General features: G+C 41.0%; 1 protein-coding gene across 1 annotated transcript; it reads right to left on the bottom strand.

Moving 5' to 3' along the window:
• Nucleotides 1-4,827: 4,827 nt before the first annotated feature.
• On the bottom strand, nucleotides 4,828-10,361 carry LOC149221686 (uncharacterized). Its single transcript, XM_089387449.1, has 2 exons — nucleotides 9,732-10,361; nucleotides 4,828-8,994 (listed from the first exon to the last, which is right to left on the bottom strand). The coding sequence occupies exons 1-2, from the start codon at nucleotides 10,359-10,361 to the stop codon at nucleotides 4,828-4,830; spliced, it is 4,797 nt and encodes a 1,598-aa protein (XP_089243575.1).
• Between the last annotated feature and the right edge of the window lie 12,334 nt (nucleotides 10,362-22,695).

Raw genomic sequence — 22,695 nt, 5'->3', positions numbered from 1 at the left:
GTTATCATCTGTGATCCTTCTCATTATTGGATGGCTGCAACTATACCTTGGTTTCATTATGATCCTATTTGACGGATCGTTGTGCCCATACTTGGATCCATTTACATGATAATTCTCTGGATGGCTACGTCCATGCCACGATTCATGTATCATTTGATAGAGTTCTCAGTTTTGTATATGTATCTGTACTTTCTTTCAGGTTTTCCGACGACAGACTACCGTTCCCCGCACTGATTCATAAAGCATTTCATCCCCCACTCTAGTTCGACCTTCACGCTTTAGGGGGAATATATTACACATAATTTTTTCACTGTCCCTGTTCTCCATGTTCCTTCATCTTAAAGGACCTCTACAATGAACCCTACATGCTTTTCCTTCATGCTTTCCCTTCATGAAGAAACTCCCTTTGTGTCCCTCTTCATGAGGAGAACAATTCCCTTTTGCACAATTTTCCCAAAATCTTCTGTTTTTCCCAGTTTACAAGACCGACGCTAATGGTCGTTATCCTCCTCACGCCGATATGCAGGGATTAAAACTATCCCTAGCACCGACCGGAGCAACTGAGCTTTGTTCCAGTCGTGCCGATCCTCTTATGGAAAGTTTTTTAAATAAAGAGCCGAAGCTTCCAGCTCTAGAAGCTTCGTAATGAAAGTCTGATAAATGGTTTGGCTGGATGGAGTCGAGGATGTCAGTTTGAGCTCCTTTCCCATATAATTATGGAACTACCTCAAGAGATAAGACCTTCTCCCATGAGAAGAGGATCCATCTCCCATCCATTCATGCTATATAAACCTCCCTTTTTCCCAAGCACAAGCTAGCGTTAATGTTGGTGTGCTAGTGCTAATTAAGTTTGGAGTAAACAACAAGCTATTCATAGTTGTAGCTCTCTAGTTGTTTGAGGGAGAAGTGTGAATTTGGTTTAGTGTGAAGCCTAAAGGAAAGAGCCTTAAAACTATTATTGTTGAGGCCATCATGGAATTCTAGCATAAGTGTGTGGGAACCTGGTTTTGTCGGAGGAGAATGGTAACATCAAGACTATGGTTGTAATCTCTTCTTGATTAAATATATATGCAACTATTGATTGATTTCCTACATGATGTGTCATATTACATGTTCATGGATTAATGTTCCTTGACTTGTTAAGTAGGTTGAATTACAATTTGTCTATTATCACAGTTGTTGTTTGCTATTGTTTATTTGTTTCAGGTGTTTGAAGAAGGAAACGAGAGATAGCTGAAGCGAGCAAGCAAGGACATCATCAAATGGGATAAGCATACTAAGAGGTAGGCCCTCTTAATTGGTTCTAACCTAAGGAAATCTTCCATAGAATGTATCAGTTGTGGCTAGACCCATTATTGGGCTAGAGGAATTGTTCGTGTCCGCACTCATAATTTTACTTCACCACGCTTACAACTTAGCAAAGATGTCAAAGTAGGAGATTGGTTTCAATTTGAAGATTATGTTGAGATCAGATTGTATGGAGCAGAGGTTTCCCCTTACATGCTTCCTTATTTTGTGCCAATGATATTTTTTTCTATGGAATTCATAAAACAACGTCTAAATGTGGATCAAGTTCATTTTATACCAACAAAGAAGGGCCATTTATTCAAGTTCCCCAAGATTGTTCGGCCCTTCATTTTTAATAATAGACAGGCTATGGAAGAAGTTAAGAGAATACTTTAAGATATGCAATTCCAACAAGGGGAAAAGTGGCCTTATGATCCTCACCATAGCATTTCAAAAATAAGGGTAGAGAAATCTTATGCTCCGTACACATATGAGTCCAGACCAGATATTGAAAAATTGACCAATGGTGGTAAGTTTGAAATAGACAGGGGAACGAAGATTGAAACTCCCTGTCCTATTGAAAAAGGCTTGAAAAGAGCAATTGAAGAGATAATTGATCTGGATGATGAAATAAGTCACAACTATAAGAAGCCAAGATTGCATGAAAAGTAGAAGGAGTCTAAGCCTCTTGATGGAAGTTCCTTTACTACATCTAGTTTTCAATTGCAATTGGGAGAATTGACATGCACACCTTCTTCCCTTGTTCCTAAAGAATCTTCACAAAGTTCTGTTTCATTTTTAAAGGAGTTGTATGGCCATATTGAAGAAAATAACAAGAAAATTAAAGAAAATGTTGTGGCCCAGCTTGAAGCTCAACCAATTTCAGAGTATCATACTAGATTGTTATTAGCCATGGATTTAGAAAGAAATCAACTAAAATTGTCTTTTTCTCACCGATCTACTTTAACTGTTTCTTCATCAACAGGTTTCAAAATTGTAAATCTAATTGTGGATGCAAGGGAGATTCCATTGCCTAAAAAAATAAACTTGCATAGGAAAACTACAGAATTGATTTACAGTGATTTGAGTAAAGCATCCATGGTAGTGAATAAGACATAAGCCTTATTGGGGAAAGTTATAAATCATTTAAAATTAAAAAATGAAAACTCTAGAGGTTTGTTTACTTGGAAAGAAGAGTTGAAGAAATTAATTGTCAATATTGGTGTCAACCCCAAAGATAGGTCTGTCGTACAAAAATTCTTACAAGGGCTATAGTCAGAAATCCAAGTGCTTAGAAATAAGTTGAATTTCCCTACTGTAGAACTTGTCATGGCCCCAGAGGTAGCCGAAGTGGAGAAGGAAAGGATATTTTGACTAGAGGGTTGCTGGAAAGAAACAATGAAGTAGTTGCCTTGAAAGAAATGAGTACTAGCTTACAACATAAGCCGGATACTCATGTTTGCACCATTCTAGTACAACCAGATTCAGAGGATCCAACTACTAAATTGACTAGGATTATGATTGAATAAAAAATTTTAGAAGACGAAAATAAGAAAATGCAAAAGAACTTGGATGACACAAAATAACTCTTGAAGATTAAAGAAAGACAATTGACTATGGCAGAGGACACTGCATTAAAATATCAAAAGGATTATCAGACAACCTGCAATGAAATCAAGGAGTTGAGAGAAAAAGTAAAGGGAAATATGTCACTCATACAGGCTAGAGAGATAATCTGGAATGATATCATTCATCAAGTAAAATATATCTGGGACAATATGTTGATAATGGCAGAGGAGAAGATGATTGTTAGGGACCTGGGAAGCATCATTTCTTCTCATAAAGAGAAAAAAAAACAACGTGCTCAACTAGAAAAGAAGATGATCAATTTTATTAATTCCAAATCATCTTAGGAATTAAGAATTATGCAAGTGGAAGACATAACAGATTTGGTTATAGAAATTAATAAGATGGTGCAAAAAAAATTATACAAGAAAACAACAGAGGCTAAGCTTGGTGAAATTAAAGCATCCGTTCTGAAATTTAACACAATTTTTTTTTTTTTGAAATGGTCGGTTGCTATATATTATATTCTGAAAAAAAAACGAGGATGTAGAATCCTCTTGTACATAGATTGCGCAGACTGAGAGGAGGCAAGGGGTTTACAAAATGAGGCTGCCCCCTTGATCCTTAGATTACTTTTTTTCCTACTACTGCTAGAGGTAGCGCTAGTATAGATTCTAATAAAGGAAGATAACAGAAAAATACATTTGAAATTCATTCAGTCAATCATTATGTGTTGTATGTGTCTTGCTGTTGATTCTTCTGGCTTCTCATCTTTGGCTCCATGATTTGCACTGGAGGAGCTGGTGGCGATGGTGTGCTTTTCCAGCCAGAATTTCAGAGTGGAGAGCGATTCCTCGACATGGCCACAGCGGTTTGAGAGCTGCTCAAATTGCTCTTGGAGGGAGGACACCCTATGCATGAAGAGCTGGATTTCTGCTTTATACTTCTCGGTATTGATGCGGTCCTGTTCATAAAGTCTCCTACTGTGCTCATCAAGGCGCCTGTCGTGCTCTTCTAATCTTGCAGCTAGCAGACCCTGCTTTTCCTCTATCAGTGACTGCTGAGTCCTTATTTCTTCAAGCTCAGCTTGAAGGTCAGCACAGTGTAAACAATCCTCACTGCGCGCCATAGAAAGGAAGATATAATAAGGGAAAAAAGTCCAGAAGGCGGGAGAGATTAGAATGATGTTGAAATTGCTGTCTTGGAGACGGAGATTGGAGACGCTGTCAGAGAAGGTAATAATTCCCACTTCCTGAGCGACAAGGGTAGAAGGTAGATTGGGCGGGGAATAGGCGCGCAAGCCAGAAAGAACCAGAAGACTATAGGGGCAGATGGGGCAGAGGGGAGAATAAGAGAAGGGAACGGTGGAGAAGAGGGAGGCGGGAGCTGGGGGAAGCTTGCTGCAGGGGCGAGAGGAGGATATTGAGAGCGGCTGGCAGAGGCGATGAGGGGAGAGCGAAGAGAGCAGGGATGGTGGAACAGCTAAACGAGCCACCCTGCAGAGACGGTTCCTGAAAAACACCACAACAGAAGTTAAAGTGGAGTTAAACAAAGCAAAATGAAACAATACCAGAGACTGGTTTCTTCTGAGATTCTGAACAAGAGCTCCTGCGTCAGGCCGATGTAGCTGCTCTTTCGCATAACCTTGAGTGACAATTCTTGGCTTGCTTCTGCCCATATTTATAGAGTGAATCCAACGATAGACTGAATGCCTAGCTGGAACCGGACCCTCGGAAGTGATGAGATATTTTTCGAAATCTCTTATGCAATCTCCAGTTGCAGTGTTTTCGATCTTCAGGCCAGCACTGTATTGATTTGTTTTCCTTGGATGGTAGATTATTCTTTGGATCGATGCTTGGATTTGACTGCTTGTGCATTTCATGCTCTCTGCAAATTGTCCTGATGCTGTAGAAGCCATGCCCTTCGCACACTTGATGGACCTGCGAATCTGGGCAAAGTCAGGATTTTCCTGAGTCATGGCAGGGGTTGGAAGGTATCTCTTTTGTTGTGCCTCAACGCACCTTCCTGCTTTCCCACTGCGTTATTCGCATGCTTATCTGCTTCCATGTTGAGCGTGCGAAGGATATGATAAAGTTTGATGTTTTCAAAAAATTGGAGGAGGAGTTTAATACGTCTAATATGTTGCTGGAGGCTGCTGTTCGGAGATCTCTGGTTACGATTCATGAGGCGAATTATTATAGAAGAGTCTCCAAAAACTAAAGCTTTTCTAATACCCAGATTTTTTAATTGCAACAGACCTTGATAGAGAGCTAAGGCCTCTGCAATGTTGTTTGTTTTTTTCCCCAGGCTCCATTCATAACTGCAGATTTCTTCCCCTGATTTATTTAATATTACTCCTCCCGCTCCTGCTGGTCCTGGGTTGGACTTTGAAGCACCATCGAAGTATAAAATTGGACAATTGTTGCTCTGGATCCACATCTTATAGTCCTGGGTTGGGAGTCTAATTTCCCACTCCCTAATCTGATCCTGATGCTGTCTATCTGTTCTCTGGGTATCCTGCTGATGACCTGGTTGATCTATAATGTGCCTGATAACTGATCTCTCTTCCACTGAGTAATCTGCTGCTTTAATTTTTCCTGTGTATTTTGCTGCAATTGTCTCTTGCGCCAAGATGTGAGCTTTGTTGCATGTCATCCGGACATTGCTCTCTTTGTTTCGGAAGATTTTTTTATTTCTTGTGAGCCAAATTTTCCATAGAAGATTGTGAGGTATGATAGCCCAAATTCTTTTGACAATCTTGCTCCTCTTGTCTTTCCATGGGCAGTTCCTTCTCCATTCTTGAATTGCCTCTGCAATGTTCTGTTGGGGTTGCCAATTTATATTGCCCAAGTTGGACAAGTTGATCCAGCATCTCTTCGCGAAGGGACAATCAAGGAACAGATGATGGATGGTTTCCTCTGCTGAGCAGCAGTTGGGGCAAATTGAAGGTCCATTGATCCCTCTCTTTCTTAAATTTTCAGAAGTGAGGACTTTGCCTTTTAACAACAGCCATATGAAAAATTTAACTTTGGGAATGGCCTCGGATTTCCAGATTGTTCTCCATTGGTTCCAAATAGGAGTCTGATAGATGCTGTTGCAGATATATTGATAGCCAGACTTGATGGTGTAGCTTGAGCCCGTGGGATCCCATCGAAATCCATCTGCTGCTCCTTTTTTAATGGGTGCTCTATTCTGGAGATTTTTTTGAAGGACTTTGAAGCTTGGTTCTAGATTTGAAGGGATGACTGGAAATTCCCAACTAATCCAGGCTCCTGTATCTGCATCCCATTTTGATATTTGATCAAGCCTCTGAATGCCTTTACTATTGAGATGGAGAATGTAAGGGATGGCTTCTTCAATTGTGTTTAGAGGTTGAAGACCCATTATCTTGTCAGTAGCATAATTGATGCTGTCCCCTCCCCCAGGGATCTTTGAGATGTTTTGCTTGAGGATGGGAATTGCTTTCTTGCAGAGATGCCAAATCTTAGTGGAGTCTCTGCTGGGAATGTCAATTTCAAGAAGTCTTTGCCTTTTGCCGGTAAGGTATTTGCTTTCTATGACCTGTTTCCACCAAGCTTTTGGCTCATTAATTAACCTCCAGGCCATTTTGATCCCAAATGCTAGATTTAGGATTTTAGGTGCTCTAATTCCCAGACCACCTCTATCCTGAGATTGGATTACGCTTTTCCAACTGACCAAATTGAATCTATTTTTTTCTTTTTTCCCTCCTTGCCATAAGAAATTGCGGAGGGCAGTTTCCAGCTTGTGATAAAATGTGGCAGGAGCTTGGTAAAGAGTAAATCGATATAGAGGTAAGGAGGATATACCTGATTTGAGCAGAATTAATCTGCCTGCTGGATTAAGCCATTGAGTTCCCCATTGCTGAATCTTCCTTTTGACTTTGTCTATTATTTCATTCCAGGTAGCGGCTTTTAAAGAACCCAGGGTGACCGGCATCCCAAGATAGGTGAAGTGATCCCAGTTTGCTTTGTAGGCAACTCCAAAAATGTTAGCTATGCTGTGAGCAGTTTGATTGGAGATATTCCATCCATAGATGCAGCTTTTTTGAAAGTTGACCTCTCCCCCTGAGTACTCCATGAATTGGTCGAGAAGGGTCTTGAAGCGCCTTGCGATAGTAGTGGAAGCTCCTCCGATGAGCAGAGTGTCATCAGCAAATTGGGAGTGATTGATGTTCTTAACTCCGTTTCCGAATTTGATACCAGAGATGAGGCCAGCTCTTCTATTGTGATCTAGAGTACTGCTGAATGACTCAGCCATAATAATAAAAAGATAAGGGGAAAGAGGGCAACCTTGCCTTAACCCTCTTGAGGATTGAAATGCTTCACAAGGGCGCCCATTTATGAGAGGCGAAATCCAGGGACCTGAGATACAAGCAGCAATGGTGCTAATGAAGGCAGAATTGAACCCCATTTTCCTCAAGACAGCAAACAAGAAGGAGTGTCTTACTCGATCAAAGGCATTGGCTAAGTCGAGCTTAAGAACAAAACCTTTCTCTTGCCTTGATGTGCTGGAATGAATGGCTTCTTGAACCAAGGTGATGGTGTCATGAATTTGCCTGTTTGACATGAAACCTCCTTGATTTTCGGATATAAGGGAAGGAAGAAGGGGTTGGAGCCTAGTAGCTATAATTTTTGTGAAGATCTTATAAGAGGAGTTACACAATGAAATTGGTCGAAACCTGGAGAAGGAAGTGGGGCGGTTTTCCTTGGGAATGAGGGCAAGGAATGTTGAGTTTGTGAAGCCCCCCATTTTCCCTTTTCTTTGAATTCCCCTCATCATCTTTGCAAGGTCTTTTTTAATCAAGTGCCAATGATCCCTGTAAAAATTGATTGGGAACCCATCTGGACCTGGAGACTTGTCCGGTTGCAGGGTCCAGATAGCTTTTCTGATTTCCTCCTCTGTTATTTCTCGATTTAGACTGTCATTCTCCGCTGAAGAGATTCTTTCCGGTAGATGCTGTAAAAGCGCCGAATAGTCAGCTTCTCCTTGATTTTCCGTGAGGAGGCTTTTGTAGTGAAGGGAGGCAGCTATTTTGATGGATTCTTGGTCGTTATGTTGGCTGCCTTGACTATCCATTATAGTGTTTACATTGTTTCTTGTTTTTCTGGCAGTGGCTTGCTTGTGGAAGTAAGCCGTGTTTTTGTCACCTTCTTTCAGCCATAGTTGTCTCGATTTAATTCTCCACTTAATTTCTTCCGCTCTCTTGATTTGCATTAGCTGCCCTTGAGCTTCCCATTCTTTGCTTTTCAGCTGGTGGGTGAATCCTTGATCTTCTATTTGTTTTTGGATTTCCTCCAAGTCCTGCTGTATTTTTTTCCTAATTTTTTCTGGCTCTTGATAGCTGCCTTTTGCCCAGTCCTTGAGAGCTTTCCTTGTATTTCTGATTTTTGTTTCCCATATATGGCTTGGGGAGCCTTCTACATGATGCTTCCATGTTGCTTCTATGATAGCTTCGGCCTCAGCGTTGTCTCTCCACAAAGGATTGTACCTGAACGGAATTGGTCCCAATTGAGAATGGGAGTCCAGCGTTAAGAGAATGGGAAAGTGGTCTGAAGCTGTGGCACTGAGAATTTTTGTGTGGCCTGCAGCAAAGGAGGAAAGGAGGGAGACATTAACCAAAATTCTGTCCAATCTTTCCATGATATTGCCTGGCCCCAACCTTCTGTTATTCCAGGTGTATTTTCTGTTTTTTGGGATGATATCCATCAGTTCATGTTCGGACATTATCACTTCCATCTGTCTTCTGAAGGAGTCGGGGGTGAAATTGCCCCCTCTTTTCTCATTCGCATGGAGGACTAAATTGAAGTCTCCAGCTAGAATGACATTTGTATTCTGCTCGTTGTCTATATCTTCCTTCAGTTCCTTCCAGCACTGTTCCTTTTCCCGATAATGATTGGGGATATAAACATTATAAATGATGAGGTCACAGCTCTCTTCCTTGTTACTAAGATTAGTCCTTACCCAGTTTTGATTGAGGACGGAAGACTTACAGTCCCAGTACTGATTGTTCCACATGGTTGTAATACCTCCAGAAGCTCCTCTGGAGTTGCTACTGGCCCCTGAGAAGTTTTTTTGGGCATCTACAATTTTTTGCATTTCGCTCTGACTTTGTTTGGTTTCCTGAATCAGAACAATTTCAGGTCTTTCTGTTTGAAGAAGATCTCGTAGGGCAGCTGATTTAGAGGGGTGCCCCATACCCCTACTGTTCCAAGATAAAAGCTTCATCATGAGGCATTCGAGCGAGGAGGTGCTCGCCTCTCATGGTCTTTTCCTACTGTTTCTTTTTCTTGGGATCCTGTAATGAAAGAGTCCATAGGGGTTTGGATCCCTAGAGCTATATCCTTTTGCGTGCTTTCTTCCCGATGCTGTTTGGCTGACTTTCTTCCTGGTCCCGGCTTCTTGTGGATGTCACTGGAGGCGCCAATGTCTTTTGAAGAACTTCTGGTGGTTCTGGGAGGGGGGGGGTCGGTGAAGGGCTGAGAGGGGGTCGAGGAAATCAAGGGAGGATCGGTCAGTTCCAGAGAGGGCTGATCAGTCTGAGGATCATCAGAGGATAAAATAAGGAAAGGGTTGGAGGATGAGGGGAAGGAGGGTTCTTGGGAAGGTCCAGGAGGATTGAGAGGAGGAGAGGTGGGGCGGGGGGAGGAGGAGCCCGGATGTTCAGAAGATGGATCTTGTTTTGACTGAGGTGCTGCTTTCTTTTTTTTCACAGTTTCCCATTGTCCTCCTTGGTCTTCAGATTCCAGATTAGTTACTTTAGTGCATCTATTAGCAAAGTGACCGTATTCGTGACATACCTTGCATTTAAAGGGTATTTGCTCGTAGTCCAGCTGCTGTATGTAGCTCCAGTCATCCACCTTCAGCTTGATGGCTTCTGGCAGGCCTTTTCCGAGGTCCACTTCTACGCAAATCCTTGCACAGGCTTGCATGTTATCTTTGGGCTCGCTTCTGTCAATGTATTTACCTACTGCATTCCCAATTGCTTTGACCGATTCGTCTCCCCAACAATGCAAGGGCAGATGGGGAAGACGGACCCAAACCGGAACCGCATTAGGAATATCTAGCTCAGGGTCGAAGTCAGGGGTCCACTTGTTCAGATATAACCCTCGAGAGTCCATAAAATAGGGCCCGTTCCTGAATATCAAATCCTTGTCTGCCTTGGTTTCAAAATGAAAGGTATAGTAGCCTTTGCCACAGAAGCGAATCGAGATCTTTCCTTGTATTTTGTCGGACCAATTCCTTTCCACCCATCGCTGGACTGTCTTTGGTGAAGGCCATAAGCCTGTAAACTGCCCTATGAGCCCTTTTTCTGCTAATGATAGAGCTGCCATTCGAGGAAGAGATGGAGGTAGCTGAACTTCTTGGAGAATATCCAGTTTCTTGACGAATTTTGAAGTTGCTGGTTTCGGTCGGGCAGGGGGCAGAGACTTTACCAGGTCAGAAAAAGCTTTCTCTGCGTCCCCAAGAGAAGGATCTATATGGGCCATGGCTGAAGCCAGGCCCCGGAAGGCAGGCCTCGCGGCCCAGGCCGAGGCGGCGGTGCTGCAGCTGCTCTCAGAAGGTCTTCAGCGCTCCCGCGTTCTCCAGCTGCTCTCTTTTAACACAAATTTTGATAAGAGGATGAGGGCAGGATTGCCCTCATGCTAGGACCAACAAGGAAATTTGCCTCCATGGGAGACTTATGAGACTTTGTTGGTGGAAGCCAAAAGAAATATTGACTCTTCTCATGAGAAGACAACAGTTCTCAAAGGGTCAACCATTGTCAATTACCTTCACAGGGACTTTCAGCTATTGTGGTTGATTAAAACTCTTTTTACAGAAAATCCATCTTATAGCCGAATCACCAATTTTAGAATGGCTCATACAAGGTTTATCAAGTGTCCAAGTTTAGATATCATAGTATGGAAAAAATGCAGAGCATGGATGTCTCTAATAATAGTAGCAACAAAAGGTGGACCTTCTACAAGCGAGCATGCACGTGAATCACAAGTCATCCGGTGAAAAATAACCACCTGGCTCCATTTTATGAACTATTGAAAATATTGTGTTTGTAATGGTTACACAATTTTGTTGTCAATTTAAAAAAAAATTAAGTCCTCAGAAGGACTGAGTAGGCTTATGTAGTTTTAAAGTAGTTTAGCAGTTTTGTGACATTTAACAATTTTTATAACTGTCACCATTGTAATGTAACTGCAAAAGAAACTTGAGAGAACCATTTGGGGTTCCGAAATATGACTTCAAAAGACAAGAATTTTGTGTGTAATGTTTCTATCATTTCTTGGAGAATAAATAAAACTTTTCAAGGTGACTCCAACAATCTTTTGAATCTAATATGTGTTCCTGTTCTTTGTAAGTCATTTATTATCTTTGTTCTATGGAAAAGAGTATTGGAGTTGCTGGTTGTTTCTTATAATACAAATTTACTGAAATTATAGTACCTGTAGTTTTGAACTAAATAACCTTAATATGCGCTCCTCTTTTCTTCAAGTTCATTTCTCAGTCTTTCGCATTTTCTACTATTTTTGAGGCAAAATATTCTGCAATAAGTAGCCTTTTGTTTTGGACATTTTATATTTTATTTTCCACTCTGCTATAGCTTCAAATCACTTTCATTGTTAGTGAGGCCATCTTGAAAAGTGTTTTTACCCAAAACAATTTCTTTAACATTACCTGTGGAACATTCTTCTGAAATGTCATAATGGGACAACAAACAAATATATTATCTTTCTATATGGATGTCCTAGGCACTAATGTCTACTCATCTAGGGGTTGTCTCTAGGGTTACAACACATTTTGGCTCCATTGTCAGGGAATGCAGATCGAAGTTATTTTTCCCTGGGTTGTCTTTCATAAACCATTTCTTTTTTTGGTGAGCAAAGAAAGTGTGTCGGCTAAGATTTCTCACCAAGGCTGACTAAAAGAAGCAGTCTTGGCTCCCAGAAGGCCTCACATGAGGTTAGATACATCACAACAAAATGCCCCAGTTATTTTTTATTATAAATAACGATTTCTCGAAGGGTTTGGAGAGAAAAGTCTCTAGCAACTCGAAGTCCCACTTTGTGGCTCGTGGCACTAGTTCTTTATCACAATATCCCAGATTTCATCACTCAGAAGAAATTATAAGAAATTTGGATTTTTCTCAAGGTAGTTTGGTTTCTCCTCCAACCATATTTCCCAAGCCTACTCTTGAAGAGAAGCCTTTTGAGTCTGTCTCTTTTTATTTTTCAACTATTTTAGAGGTTGAAGAAATAAAAATGGTTGACCTTTCTGTTTCATATCAGACTATCCCTATTGTTTCTCAACCAGTTCCCATATCTATGATTCCACCTCCTCTTGTATTTCAGGTAGTAAATTCCTCTCTTCCCCTTCAAAATCAAAATATGGTGATTCTGGCTTTTATTTTATGTTCCTTTAAATATTCATCAACCCATGAATTCTATGTCTAAGTATTATTTCAAGTTACTACCAAGATTTACAGGAGAGGATGAAATAACAACAGAAAAACACGTAGCCACTTTTTTTGCTTTTGTGCAAAATTTGAATGTGGAATATTTAGATGTGGTTATGAGACTGTTTGTACAATCATTGGATGGAGAAGCAAGAAAATGGTTCAAGACCCTCCCATAAAATTCACTTAACACCTAGGAGGATTTGGATAATTCTTTCATATAGAGATGGGGACAAAATAAAGATCATGAATATTTCTTAATTGATTTGAAGGCAATAAAGAGGAAACTAGATGAACAAGTGGTTTAGTTCATCAAAATATTTAATAAACTGTATAATGTTCTTCCTGTAGAAATAAATTCACCTCCTGCTGGTGCAAAAGTGGTGTTTGCAAGAGCATTTGAGGCAGATTTTGGCTTTACTCTAAAGGAAAGATAGTCCCCTACCTTAGACCAAATTCAGACTGATGCATTAGAAATTGAAGCCAATTTATCTACAGCAGGGAAGATTAAGTAAAAATATGAAGAAGTTGATAAAAAGAAGGGGAAGGAAGAAGTAAAAACCTTCCAATTAGCCTAAAGATTCACATGAGCAAAAGCTAGATGAGATGACAAAAGTCATTAGGAATTTGTCAAACAAATTGGTGAAGTTGGAGCTTGATAATAAAAATCCTCCTAGACAGATTCAACAAGCACATAATATAAATTTTAATCCTCAATTTAGGAGACCACCATCGCAGATAATGAAAAGGGAGAAGACAGACCACGATTAGGTTCAACCCCCCCTATGCATTAAAGATGAACTAGAAGAAGCAATGGAGGGGACTCTTCGATTGTAGGAAAATCAATATTCTACTCTATCAGAGGAAGAAGAAGGAATAATGAATAATGAGGATTTAAATATTGAACCTCAAATTGCATTAGATGATGAAGAAATTGATGAATATTGTAAGAGATTTACAGATTTTATGCAGGCAGAGTTGCACAAGAAGTATGATCTAAGATCAAGGAAGAGGTCGAGGACTCAAGATCATGTAGAGGACCAATCAAATAAAAAAACCCAATAGACTATGCAAAAAACAGATGAAAAGGGGAAGTATCCTTTAAGAACAGTCCCAATTCAGCAAGGAGAGAGTTCTAGAAGCCAACAGATTAAGGTGACACAGGAAAGACAACTCCAACAACATTTAATCAATCAAAAAATGTGCAGAAAGAGAAGTCAGTAGAGGAGGAGCAACCTAAAGTAGTGAAGAAGGATCATTCTTTCAACATTCAGAAAGAATTGGAAAATATTAAAATAATTGTTCCATTGACTGAATTGGTGAAGAAGTTTGCTTATAAAAAGCAGATTTCATATTTTATTAGTTTATCTCAAAATAGTGATGCAACAGATACAATCAATTTACAAGAGGGGAGGCCATTGGTGATGTTTCTTCCTCATGTGGAGGAACATGATTCTTCAACTCCTCATTTTTATATTTCTCTTTTAATACATACTTTTATTCTTCATAATTGTATGTTAGATTCAAGGGCATCTCATAATTTGATGCCTCTCTCAGTGATGAAGCAGCTAAACCTCCAAATTACAAAACAATACAAGGATTTATATTCCTTTGATTCCAAAATAGTTAAGTGAGTGGGACTTATTAAGGATCTTGTGGTCTCTCTAGCTTAGATTCCAGCTAGAAGTATTGTAATGGGCATAGTAGTTTCAGACATACCAACCCGATTTGGAATGCCTCTTTCTAGATATTGGGGAGCTAAGCTGGGAGGAGTGCTAAAACTCGATTTCACTTATGCAATTATTCAAGGTTTTGGAGGAGAAGAAATAAGGTTGCATAGGGAGTCTAGGTTTGTTAAAACCATCACAAAGGAGGGTTCTAGTAATTCTCCTATTTATAGTCAGGAAAAATATGATTTTTCCTGTTTTGTGTTGAGAGTACCTGAAGAAGTTGCTGAGGATACACAGGTTCAGGTCCCTCCAACAATTCAAAATAAGGAAGCAATAGTAAATGGTGTTTGGAAGTTATATTTTAATGGAGCATATTTAAAGGAAGGGAATGGTGCAGGGGTTCTTCTACTTTCCCTGAAAGGTAATATGATTCCACTTTCTTACAAATTAGAATTTGATTCTACTAATAATATAAAAGAATATGAGGCTCTGATTCTTGGTTTCCAAGCTACTAAACATATGGGGATAGAATGTATTTTTGTCTTTGGAGATTTTTAACTAGTTGTGAAGTAAATTAGGGAACGCTGTCAGACAAAACATCCAAGGTTTAGAGCCTATCAGAATGAAGTCTAGGATCTAGTGGATAATTTATTTTCAGCTTTTAATATTAAATTTCTACCGAGGGATGGAAACAGATTGGCTGATTCACTAGCAATGGTAGCCGACACCTTTAAACCCCTGCTAAATCCAAAGTTGAGGTATGATTTTGAAAATCACAATAGACCTTCTATACCAGACAATATCAAATATTGGCAGGTATTTGAGGATGAAGAAAAAATTAAAAGGTTTTTGGAAGTAGTAGAGGGGTTCTCTAATTCAGAGATTGATCAAGAAATGGGAGCTGAAAATGCACCAGAGGAGGAAATTGAGGATGAGTTGCCTTGGAAAGATTCTATGGCTAGTCATAAAATTTTCCAATTGAAGAGTAATGTGATTCCTAAAGGTTTGGTACCCCTGGAAAAGTTTTTTGATGAAAATGATGTTCTTGTAAATGTTAGTAAGAAAATTGGGATAATGATGTTGAAGATTGCAACCTTGGAACTGAACAACACCCTAAACTTGTGAAGCTGGCAAAGGGCATCCCTCAAGATTATAAGCACAGGTATGTGGATATGTTCAAAAAATATGTTGATGTTTTTGCATGGTCTTATGAAGACCTAAAAACTTATAATACATACATCATTCAACATAAGATCCCTTTGAAGTCAGGGCAAAGCCATACAAATAAAAGTTGAGACAAATTAATCCTTTGCTTTTTCCTTCAATAGAAAAGGAAGTGAAGAAATTATTGCAGGCAAAGATAATTGTTCCTCTCAGATATTCAGACTGGGTAGCTAATCTAGTGCCCGTGAGGAAGAAAAATGGAGAAATTAGATAATGTATATATTTCATAAATATAAATAGAGCATCACTGAAGGACACTTATCCTCTACCAAAGATGGACCACATCCTACAGAGAGTGACAGGATCTTTCATATTATCCATGATAAATGGCTTTTCAGGTTATAACCAAATTGTAATACACCCAGACGACCAAAAGAAAACAACTTTCACAACTCCATGGGGGAACAATGTAAACTTTGAAATGAGAACTGATACGATTACCCATTTTGTTGAGGTAGCAAAAAAGTGACCCCATTTTGAAAAGTGGTGATACAAAATACACATTTTTTTTAGCAAAGTTTTTGACACTTTAATTTTTTTTATGTACATTAGTTTTTAGAATGTTAGTGATTTGCATAATGATTTTAAAAAGTGTTGATTTTGCATCAGACCCTTTTTTTAAAAGACCTATTTTTTGACTTTAAATTTTCTAATGTATTAAATCTGAATAATTATTTTCTAAATTTAACAATTTTTGAAGTGGTCTTCTTCTTCATTTATTTTTTGTAGTGAGGTTTTTATTTTTTTGCATAGTTAAAGAAGAAGGTCGATATTTTAATGTTTTGATATTCTACATATTTATATATTGTTAATTAATTTTTCGATGCACATCAAATAATTGTCTCTAAAAAAAAAAAATTTTAAAAATTGACATAAAAATAACCATTTTGAACATAAATATAATTAAAAAATTATACATTTTGATAATTTTTTTGCTAGAAATGACATGTCAAAATCACAATTTTTATAGGAAAATTTTAACAAACAATGGTTAAATAATAGTTTTTTTTTTGTATGAATTTTATGTCAAAAAATAATAATATTCACAGTTTTTTTCAAAAGATAATGATTCACATAAAAATTAAAGCGAAAATCACATATTACAAATATTGAACACATAACAACATTAATTGAATGCTTATTCTTCTCATAAAATGTAAAAGTCAAAACATTACAAGTAAAACTAATTAATAGTTACAAAAAATGAGCTTGATTTCTAAGCATAACTTAAATTTAATCAACAATATCACATAATCCAAACCCTTCCTCCTCTAGAGTTTCATCATTGTCTTCTTCCATAATATTTTCTGCTTGATTTTGCTCATTTTCCTCTTCTAATGGATCTTTGATGTCTGCAAATCTCCCAATGTATGCCTTTCCAATCATTCCATGTAATGGTGGTTGAGGTTCCTTTGCCTTTTTTTCCACACGTGATTCACTAAAATCCCCTTTCTTCAACCGAATTTCTTGCATTGCATTTGGAAGAAATTGAAGAGCATTAATTCTTTGCTGAATAAATTTGCATTGTACTACATCTTTTTCAATGGCAATACAATTTCTTCCTTTTTGTAGGCAACATGCTAGTGTTGTACCTAATTATCAAGCACAAAAGAAATAATGAAGTAAATTAGTATAATGACATATAAATTAAGAAAGAAGATATTGAAATTCAATTCTATATAATAAAACATACCTGAGCTAGAAAATAAATCCAGAACCCAATCTCCTCCATTTGAACCTATTTCTATAAGATAGTTTTTTTTTTTTTTTTTTTTTTTTTTTTTTGCAGTAGAAAAAGTCGTAAATTCTATTAGATAAAAGAAATTACATTTTGTAGATGCCTGGGCATATACATGATGAGGCTGGTCGCCTCCACCAGATAGTAGCAAAAAAAAGAAAACAGTTTTCCTCCACGCAGGGAGTTTAGTTTTGTATCTTTTACCAAAATTAGTTCTGAAAAAACAAAAAATACTCCACGCAGGGAGACATGCTGTTTGAAAAGCACAAAAAGAAAATTATCATCTGCATTTCTCAAAAAAGTCTGATGTACTGTAGTGAGATCAAATATTTCCACTGATTACAGTAGCCGCTGTCTTCTAGTTTTGTTTGTGTGCCAAAAGAGTATCATAAACAAAACAGTCTGTGTATAGTTCTGTAATTACATAGAAAAGAAAAAGAGCTTCCTCATGACTATGTCCTCCGGAGGGTGCGCTGGTCGACAAAAGGTCTGTGATAGTGTTGATGGAAAATTCCATCCACCTCTTCCTGTATCAGCCAGTCTTCTTCTTGCCTTTGCGCTGCTTGTTTGGATAAGAGGTCCGCCCTTGAGTTGCGCTCCCTGTAAATATGGTGACAAGCAAAAAGTTCAAATAAGTCTGTGAGCCTGAGAGTCTCATCCAGAATGTGTCTCAATGAAAAAGCAGAGCATTGAGATGTTCTATTTATCCAGTTGCAGGCAAGTTTTGAGTCTCCAAATAGTTGTAGCTTTGTGCAGCCTTTCTCAAGAGCAAATTGTATAAGATGTTTGGCGGTGGTCAATTCGGCATAATTATTTGTGCCCCTTCCTAAGTGCATCTGAATATGGAAGCAGTGGCCCTCTCTGAGGTAGAGGAGGGCTCCTCCTCCGCAGCCTTCAGCTTGGGCCGAGCCATCAAAGTAGGCCCATGGATAGGATTTATCAATGTGCTCAGGGATAATGGTTCTGTGTGGGGGCTGAGAGAGGTCTTCCGGGAGCAATTCGTAATCGGCTAGGACCTGGGATCTGATGGTAGGCCAGATGGGGTCTCTGAGGTCAAATATAGCACGGTTCCTAGCCATCCAGATGGCCCAGCACATGAGGAGAGGTAGGTTTCTTTCTCTGCCCTTATGTTTCTCTAGCCAAGATAACCAGGCTTCTGATGTGTTCTGACCTTGCCAATTGTTGAAGGATGGAGAGGATGAGGTTATGAGGGACCATTGAGCAGAGACAACAGGGCAGGTTAGGAATAGGTGATCTGTGTCTTCCTCATTGCACCTGCAAAGATGACACCAGAAGGGTCCGTGGAAAGATCTTTTCATAAGGTTAGCGCCCATGGGAATTTTGTTGAACAGGATGGTCCACATTAGCATGCGCGTTCTGGGGGCCGCTTTGAGTTTCCACAGCGCATTCCACTAGGGCTGGACGATAGCAGGCTATACAGAAAGTATGAGCTTTACGTAACCTTCCTTGGGGGTATAGGTTCCTTTTTTTGAGAGAGCCCATACAATCTCATCTTCTCCCTCGGTTATTCTTATGTGGGCTTGAGTAAGAGCGTCGATGTATATCTCCCAGTCATGCCTCCACTGATCCAGAATGTGAAGCTCGTCGGCTGTCTTCCAGGCTTGCTGGAAAGGGGTGGTGCTTGCTTGGTCTGCAATGTGGCCTATGTGGGTGACACCCAAATCCTAGAGATAGGCAATTAATGGTGCAGGGGGGCGATGGGCGTTCCCACATCCGATCCATGGATCCGATCCTAAGCGTACAACTTGTCCCTGGTGGATTCTCCATGTTAGACCTTCCTGGATGAGTGGGAGTGAATTTAGGACCGCTTTCCAAATATTGGAATGCCTTCCGCTCCCTCTGTGTTCCCTGCGAAACCAGCTGAAAATGTTTTCCGGAGCAATGTATTTTTCATATACCACCTTTGTCCAGAGGCTGTGTGAGGTGATGAGCAGCCATCCCAATTTTGCTGCCAGAGCTTTTGCAAAGGACTCTAGTCTTTTGATTCCCCAACCTCCCCATTTCTTTGGTCTGGCGATAGTATCCCATTTAACCCATGCAAAGAGGTTTCCCTGTTTTTTCCCTTTCCATAAGAATCTGCAGCAGATCTTTTGTAGTCTATCAAGGATCCCTCTTGGAATCCAGGCCAAGGACATCCAGTAAACAGGGGTTGCTTCCAGAACAGCTTTGATGAGGGTGAGTCTTCCAGCCCTGGATAGGTATCTATTATACCAGATATTTAATCTCTTTTCCACCTTTGCGATAATCCAAGTCCAGTCAGCAATCTTGTATCCTCCATGTTTAATTCTGAATCCTAGGTATTTCAGCCCTTCCTCCATCAGGTGTGGTGGGAAGGGGAAACAGTGGCGGATATAATGAACCTCATGTTGTGTGCAGCCTGTCTCTGTAAGGGAGGATTTGTGTATATTGATGATCATACCTGTAGCTTTCTGAAATAGATCAAAAACATACTGCATGGCAGAGGAGTCGGCCAGGCTGCCGTTTAAGAAGATGAGCACATCATCTACAAATAGTAGGTGGGTGAGAGTGCAATTATCCGCTATCTTTATGCCAGAGATCCTGCCTCTCTTGTTTTCTGTCCCGATCAGTCGACTTAGGCCTTCCATGATGAGTAGGAAGAGTAGGGGAGATAATGGGCATCCCTGCCCGAGACCTCTTTCTGCAGTGAAGAAAGGCGTGGGGGAGCCATTTAGGAGGATGCTGTACGGCACATCGGTAATACAACTCATTATCCTTTTGATGTAAAAGTAGGGAAATCCCAGGTGTGTGAGAAGCATTCGTATGTAGAGCAGGCTTGCCCTGTCGAAGGCTTTGGAGAGATCCACTTTTAGTATCATGCCCTTTAGTCTACAACTGTGCATTGAGTGAAGGAGTTCTTGTGCCGTGCCTATAGCTTCATGGATCTGGTGATGCTGGAGGAAAGCAAACTGTTCAGGGGAGATATGAGCCGAGAGGATGGGCTTTAGCCTATTCACGAGAATTTTGGCCATGATCTTGTAAAGGCAGTTACAGAGAGAGATGGGCCTGAAGTCATTGAAGGAGGCAGGCTTATCGGACTTGGGGATGAGGGCTATGAAAGTGGCTTTGATGGCTGAGGGGATCTTTCCTGATCGGCTGCAATGATTGATAACTCTGAGGAGGTCCTGACCTAGAAGATCAAAGAAGGTGAGGTAGAATTCAATGGTCCAACCGTCGGGTCCCGGGCTCTTCTCTTTTTGGAAACCTCGCATGGTGGCTTCTAGCTCCCCTAAAGTGACCTCCTTGATGAGATCTTCAGCATCCTCTTCGTTCACAAACCTGGGAAAGATCTCGGCCACCCGCATTATCTCTAACAGGTTGGCTTCCCTCGGGGCCTCATAGATGCTTCTGAAGTGTGAGGTGGCCATTGAGGCTAGTTCTCTGGAGTTGTTCACTAGGTGTCCCTGATCATTTTGCAGTTCCCAGATAGTGTTGATCATTTTCCATCCATTTGCGAAGCGGTGGAAGAATTTTGTGTTTTCATCTCCTTCCTTAATCCAGATTGCTCTGCTTCTTAATCTCCATCTTGCCTCTCTATCTCTGAGGATTTGGGTTCTCTGGTTGATCAGGGATCCATACCTGACTTTCTGTTCTGGAGATTTGAATGTGCCATCCGACAGCAATTCAAGGTCAGCAATTGCTTGTTCTGCCTGGGAGATAATTAAGTCTTCTTGTTCCCTTTTTTTGTGAGCCCAGTCTTTAGATAGTCCTTTAAGTTCAGAGAGATTTTTTATAAAGCTTATTGTTGGATCCTCCTCCTCAGAGATAGGGTGAGTTCTCCAGTAATCGGATATTAGCTTGATGTAGGAGGGGTCCCGGAGCCATGTGGAGTTGAACTTGAAGGGAGCTTTTTGCTTCAGGAGTTTTTCCCCAATTTCCAGAAAGATAGGCCTATGGTCCGACAATCCTCCGCTACCAACCCATTGTCTTGATCTTGGGTGGCTGATGTGAAATGTCTCCTTGATGATGAAACGATCCAGTCTTCTGGCCAAGCTTTGATCGCCTATCCGATTGTTCCTCTAGGTGTGTTGGATCTTAGCCGAGGGAATGTCGATCCATTGATGGGCCTCGAGCAGCTGTTCAAAGAAATCAGAGAGTGGGTCAATCTGAGCCATATGGCCCCAGGATTCTGAGAAGCCCATGGAAAAATTTAAGTCTCCCCCAAGAATTAAGTTCCCATGTTGGAGAAGATGGGAGCTGAGGAGCTTTCTCCAGAAAAATTCCCGATTTTGACATGGTCCATAAACGTTAAGGATTCTTAGCTCTTCCTCTAGTTCCTTGGAGTATATATCCACTCCCAGGAAGCCCTCACCACCCCAAATATTCTTCAGATTTATCGAACGGTTCTTGATGCCAATTGCAATGCCTCCAGATCGGCCCAAGACATCGATAGCATGGAAAGACCAGTTATGCAGCCAAGAGCTTAAGGTTGAAATGGCTGATACCGCATTACAGAGGGTTTCTTGCAGGAAGATGATATCAACCGTCTCGGAAAGGAGGAGTCGCTTCAGAGCCAGCTTTTTCTCGGGACTGGCCATCCCTCTACAGTTGAAGGACAGGAGCTTCATGGGGGGGATGGGGGAAGGGTGTCCTTTGCTCTAAGAACCCTTTCAATGGTATGTTGTTTACCCTGGATCACTTCGTCCCCAGCTTGATTTTTAGCCTTGTGAATATTGGAGGGTCTGCCTCTACCCTGCTTGGGCGAGAGTATGGAGGGGGCAGAATCCAAGCCAATGGCGTCCGGCTCTTTCTGTTTAGCAGTGGAGCGGGTGGAGTATCTCGGAGTGGAATTTACCGAGGGGGAGGGCGAGGGGAGGGGACGGGCTTGGATGGAGGAAAGGGGGCAGGAGGAGAGGAAGGTCGTCGGCTGCGGGAGAGGGAAGGTCACATAGAGGTTGGGGGTTTGGTGGGGGGAAAGGGCAGGCGAGAGCCCATCACTAGGTCAAGTGCCGAAGGGGATGATGGGCTGGGGATCCAGACAGGAGGGGGCATATGGGAAGATAGCGATAAACAAGAAGAAACAAGATGCGAAGCAGAATTAGTAGGGGGAAAGACATACCCGATGAGAAAACGATGCCCTTTGCAGCCCTTGAGCGCGTCAGAGGAGGAGAAGGTGGCCTGATCAAGATTTTGCCCTGCTTTTTTGCCGAAGGGGCAAGCGGTGCCTCCACTGTGTCTGAGGTCCTGATGAGTTCCGCCCGAGGTGCTGCCGCGGCCTGAGGAGCTTGGGGTTCTGCTGAAGTCGGATGTTCCTGCAATATGGATTCCTGTTGGGCCTTTTTGAGGAGGGGGCAATCCTTGTAGAGGTGACCCACTTGATGACATCTTCTACATCGATAAGGAATCCCTTCATAGTCAAGTTTCTGCTTCCTCGAAAAAGTTTTCCATTGTATAGTGATATGTTCCTGCAGGCCTCCTCTCGTGTCAAGGTGGACTAGAATTCTGGCATATGCCATCATCCCTGTCGCAATGTAGGATTTGTCTGATTCCATGTAGGCGCCCAACGAGTTTCCAATTCTCCGGAAAATGTCCTCGGACCAGTACTGAAGAGGTAAGCCCGGAAGTCTAACCCATACAGGCCCGACCCCAATTTGTTCTGTTTCCGGGTCGAAGAGGGGCGTCCATCTTTTAAGAAGTACTGGAGCTTTTTCAAAGTGCCAGAAGGATGACAGTACCCAGCTCGTGTGGTCAGCCCTCGCGAA

Source organism: Pinus tabuliformis, chromosome Q, assembly GCF_031772625.1.
Source record: "Pinus tabuliformis cultivar Carrire ecotype Pingquan chromosome Q, CPIR1, whole genome shotgun sequence".
NCBI classification, from domain to species: Eukaryota; Viridiplantae; Streptophyta; class Pinopsida; order Pinales; family Pinaceae; genus Pinus; species Pinus tabuliformis.
The sequence above is the reverse complement of the archived record's forward strand: the minus strand, read 5'-3'. Positions and strand labels throughout refer to the sequence as shown.

What these genes read in the sequence shown, in the direction of transcription:
- LOC149221686 (XM_089387449.1), bottom strand. Translation starts at nt 10,361, where the DNA reads ATGGCCCATATAGATCCTTCTCTTGGGGACGCAGAGAAAGCTTTTTCT. An exon ending in CAGAAGCCATCAAGCTGAAG is followed by an intron (nt 8,995 to 9,731) that starts GTGGATGACTGG and finishes GTTCTGATTCAG; the next exon opens with GAAACCAAACAAAGTCAGAG.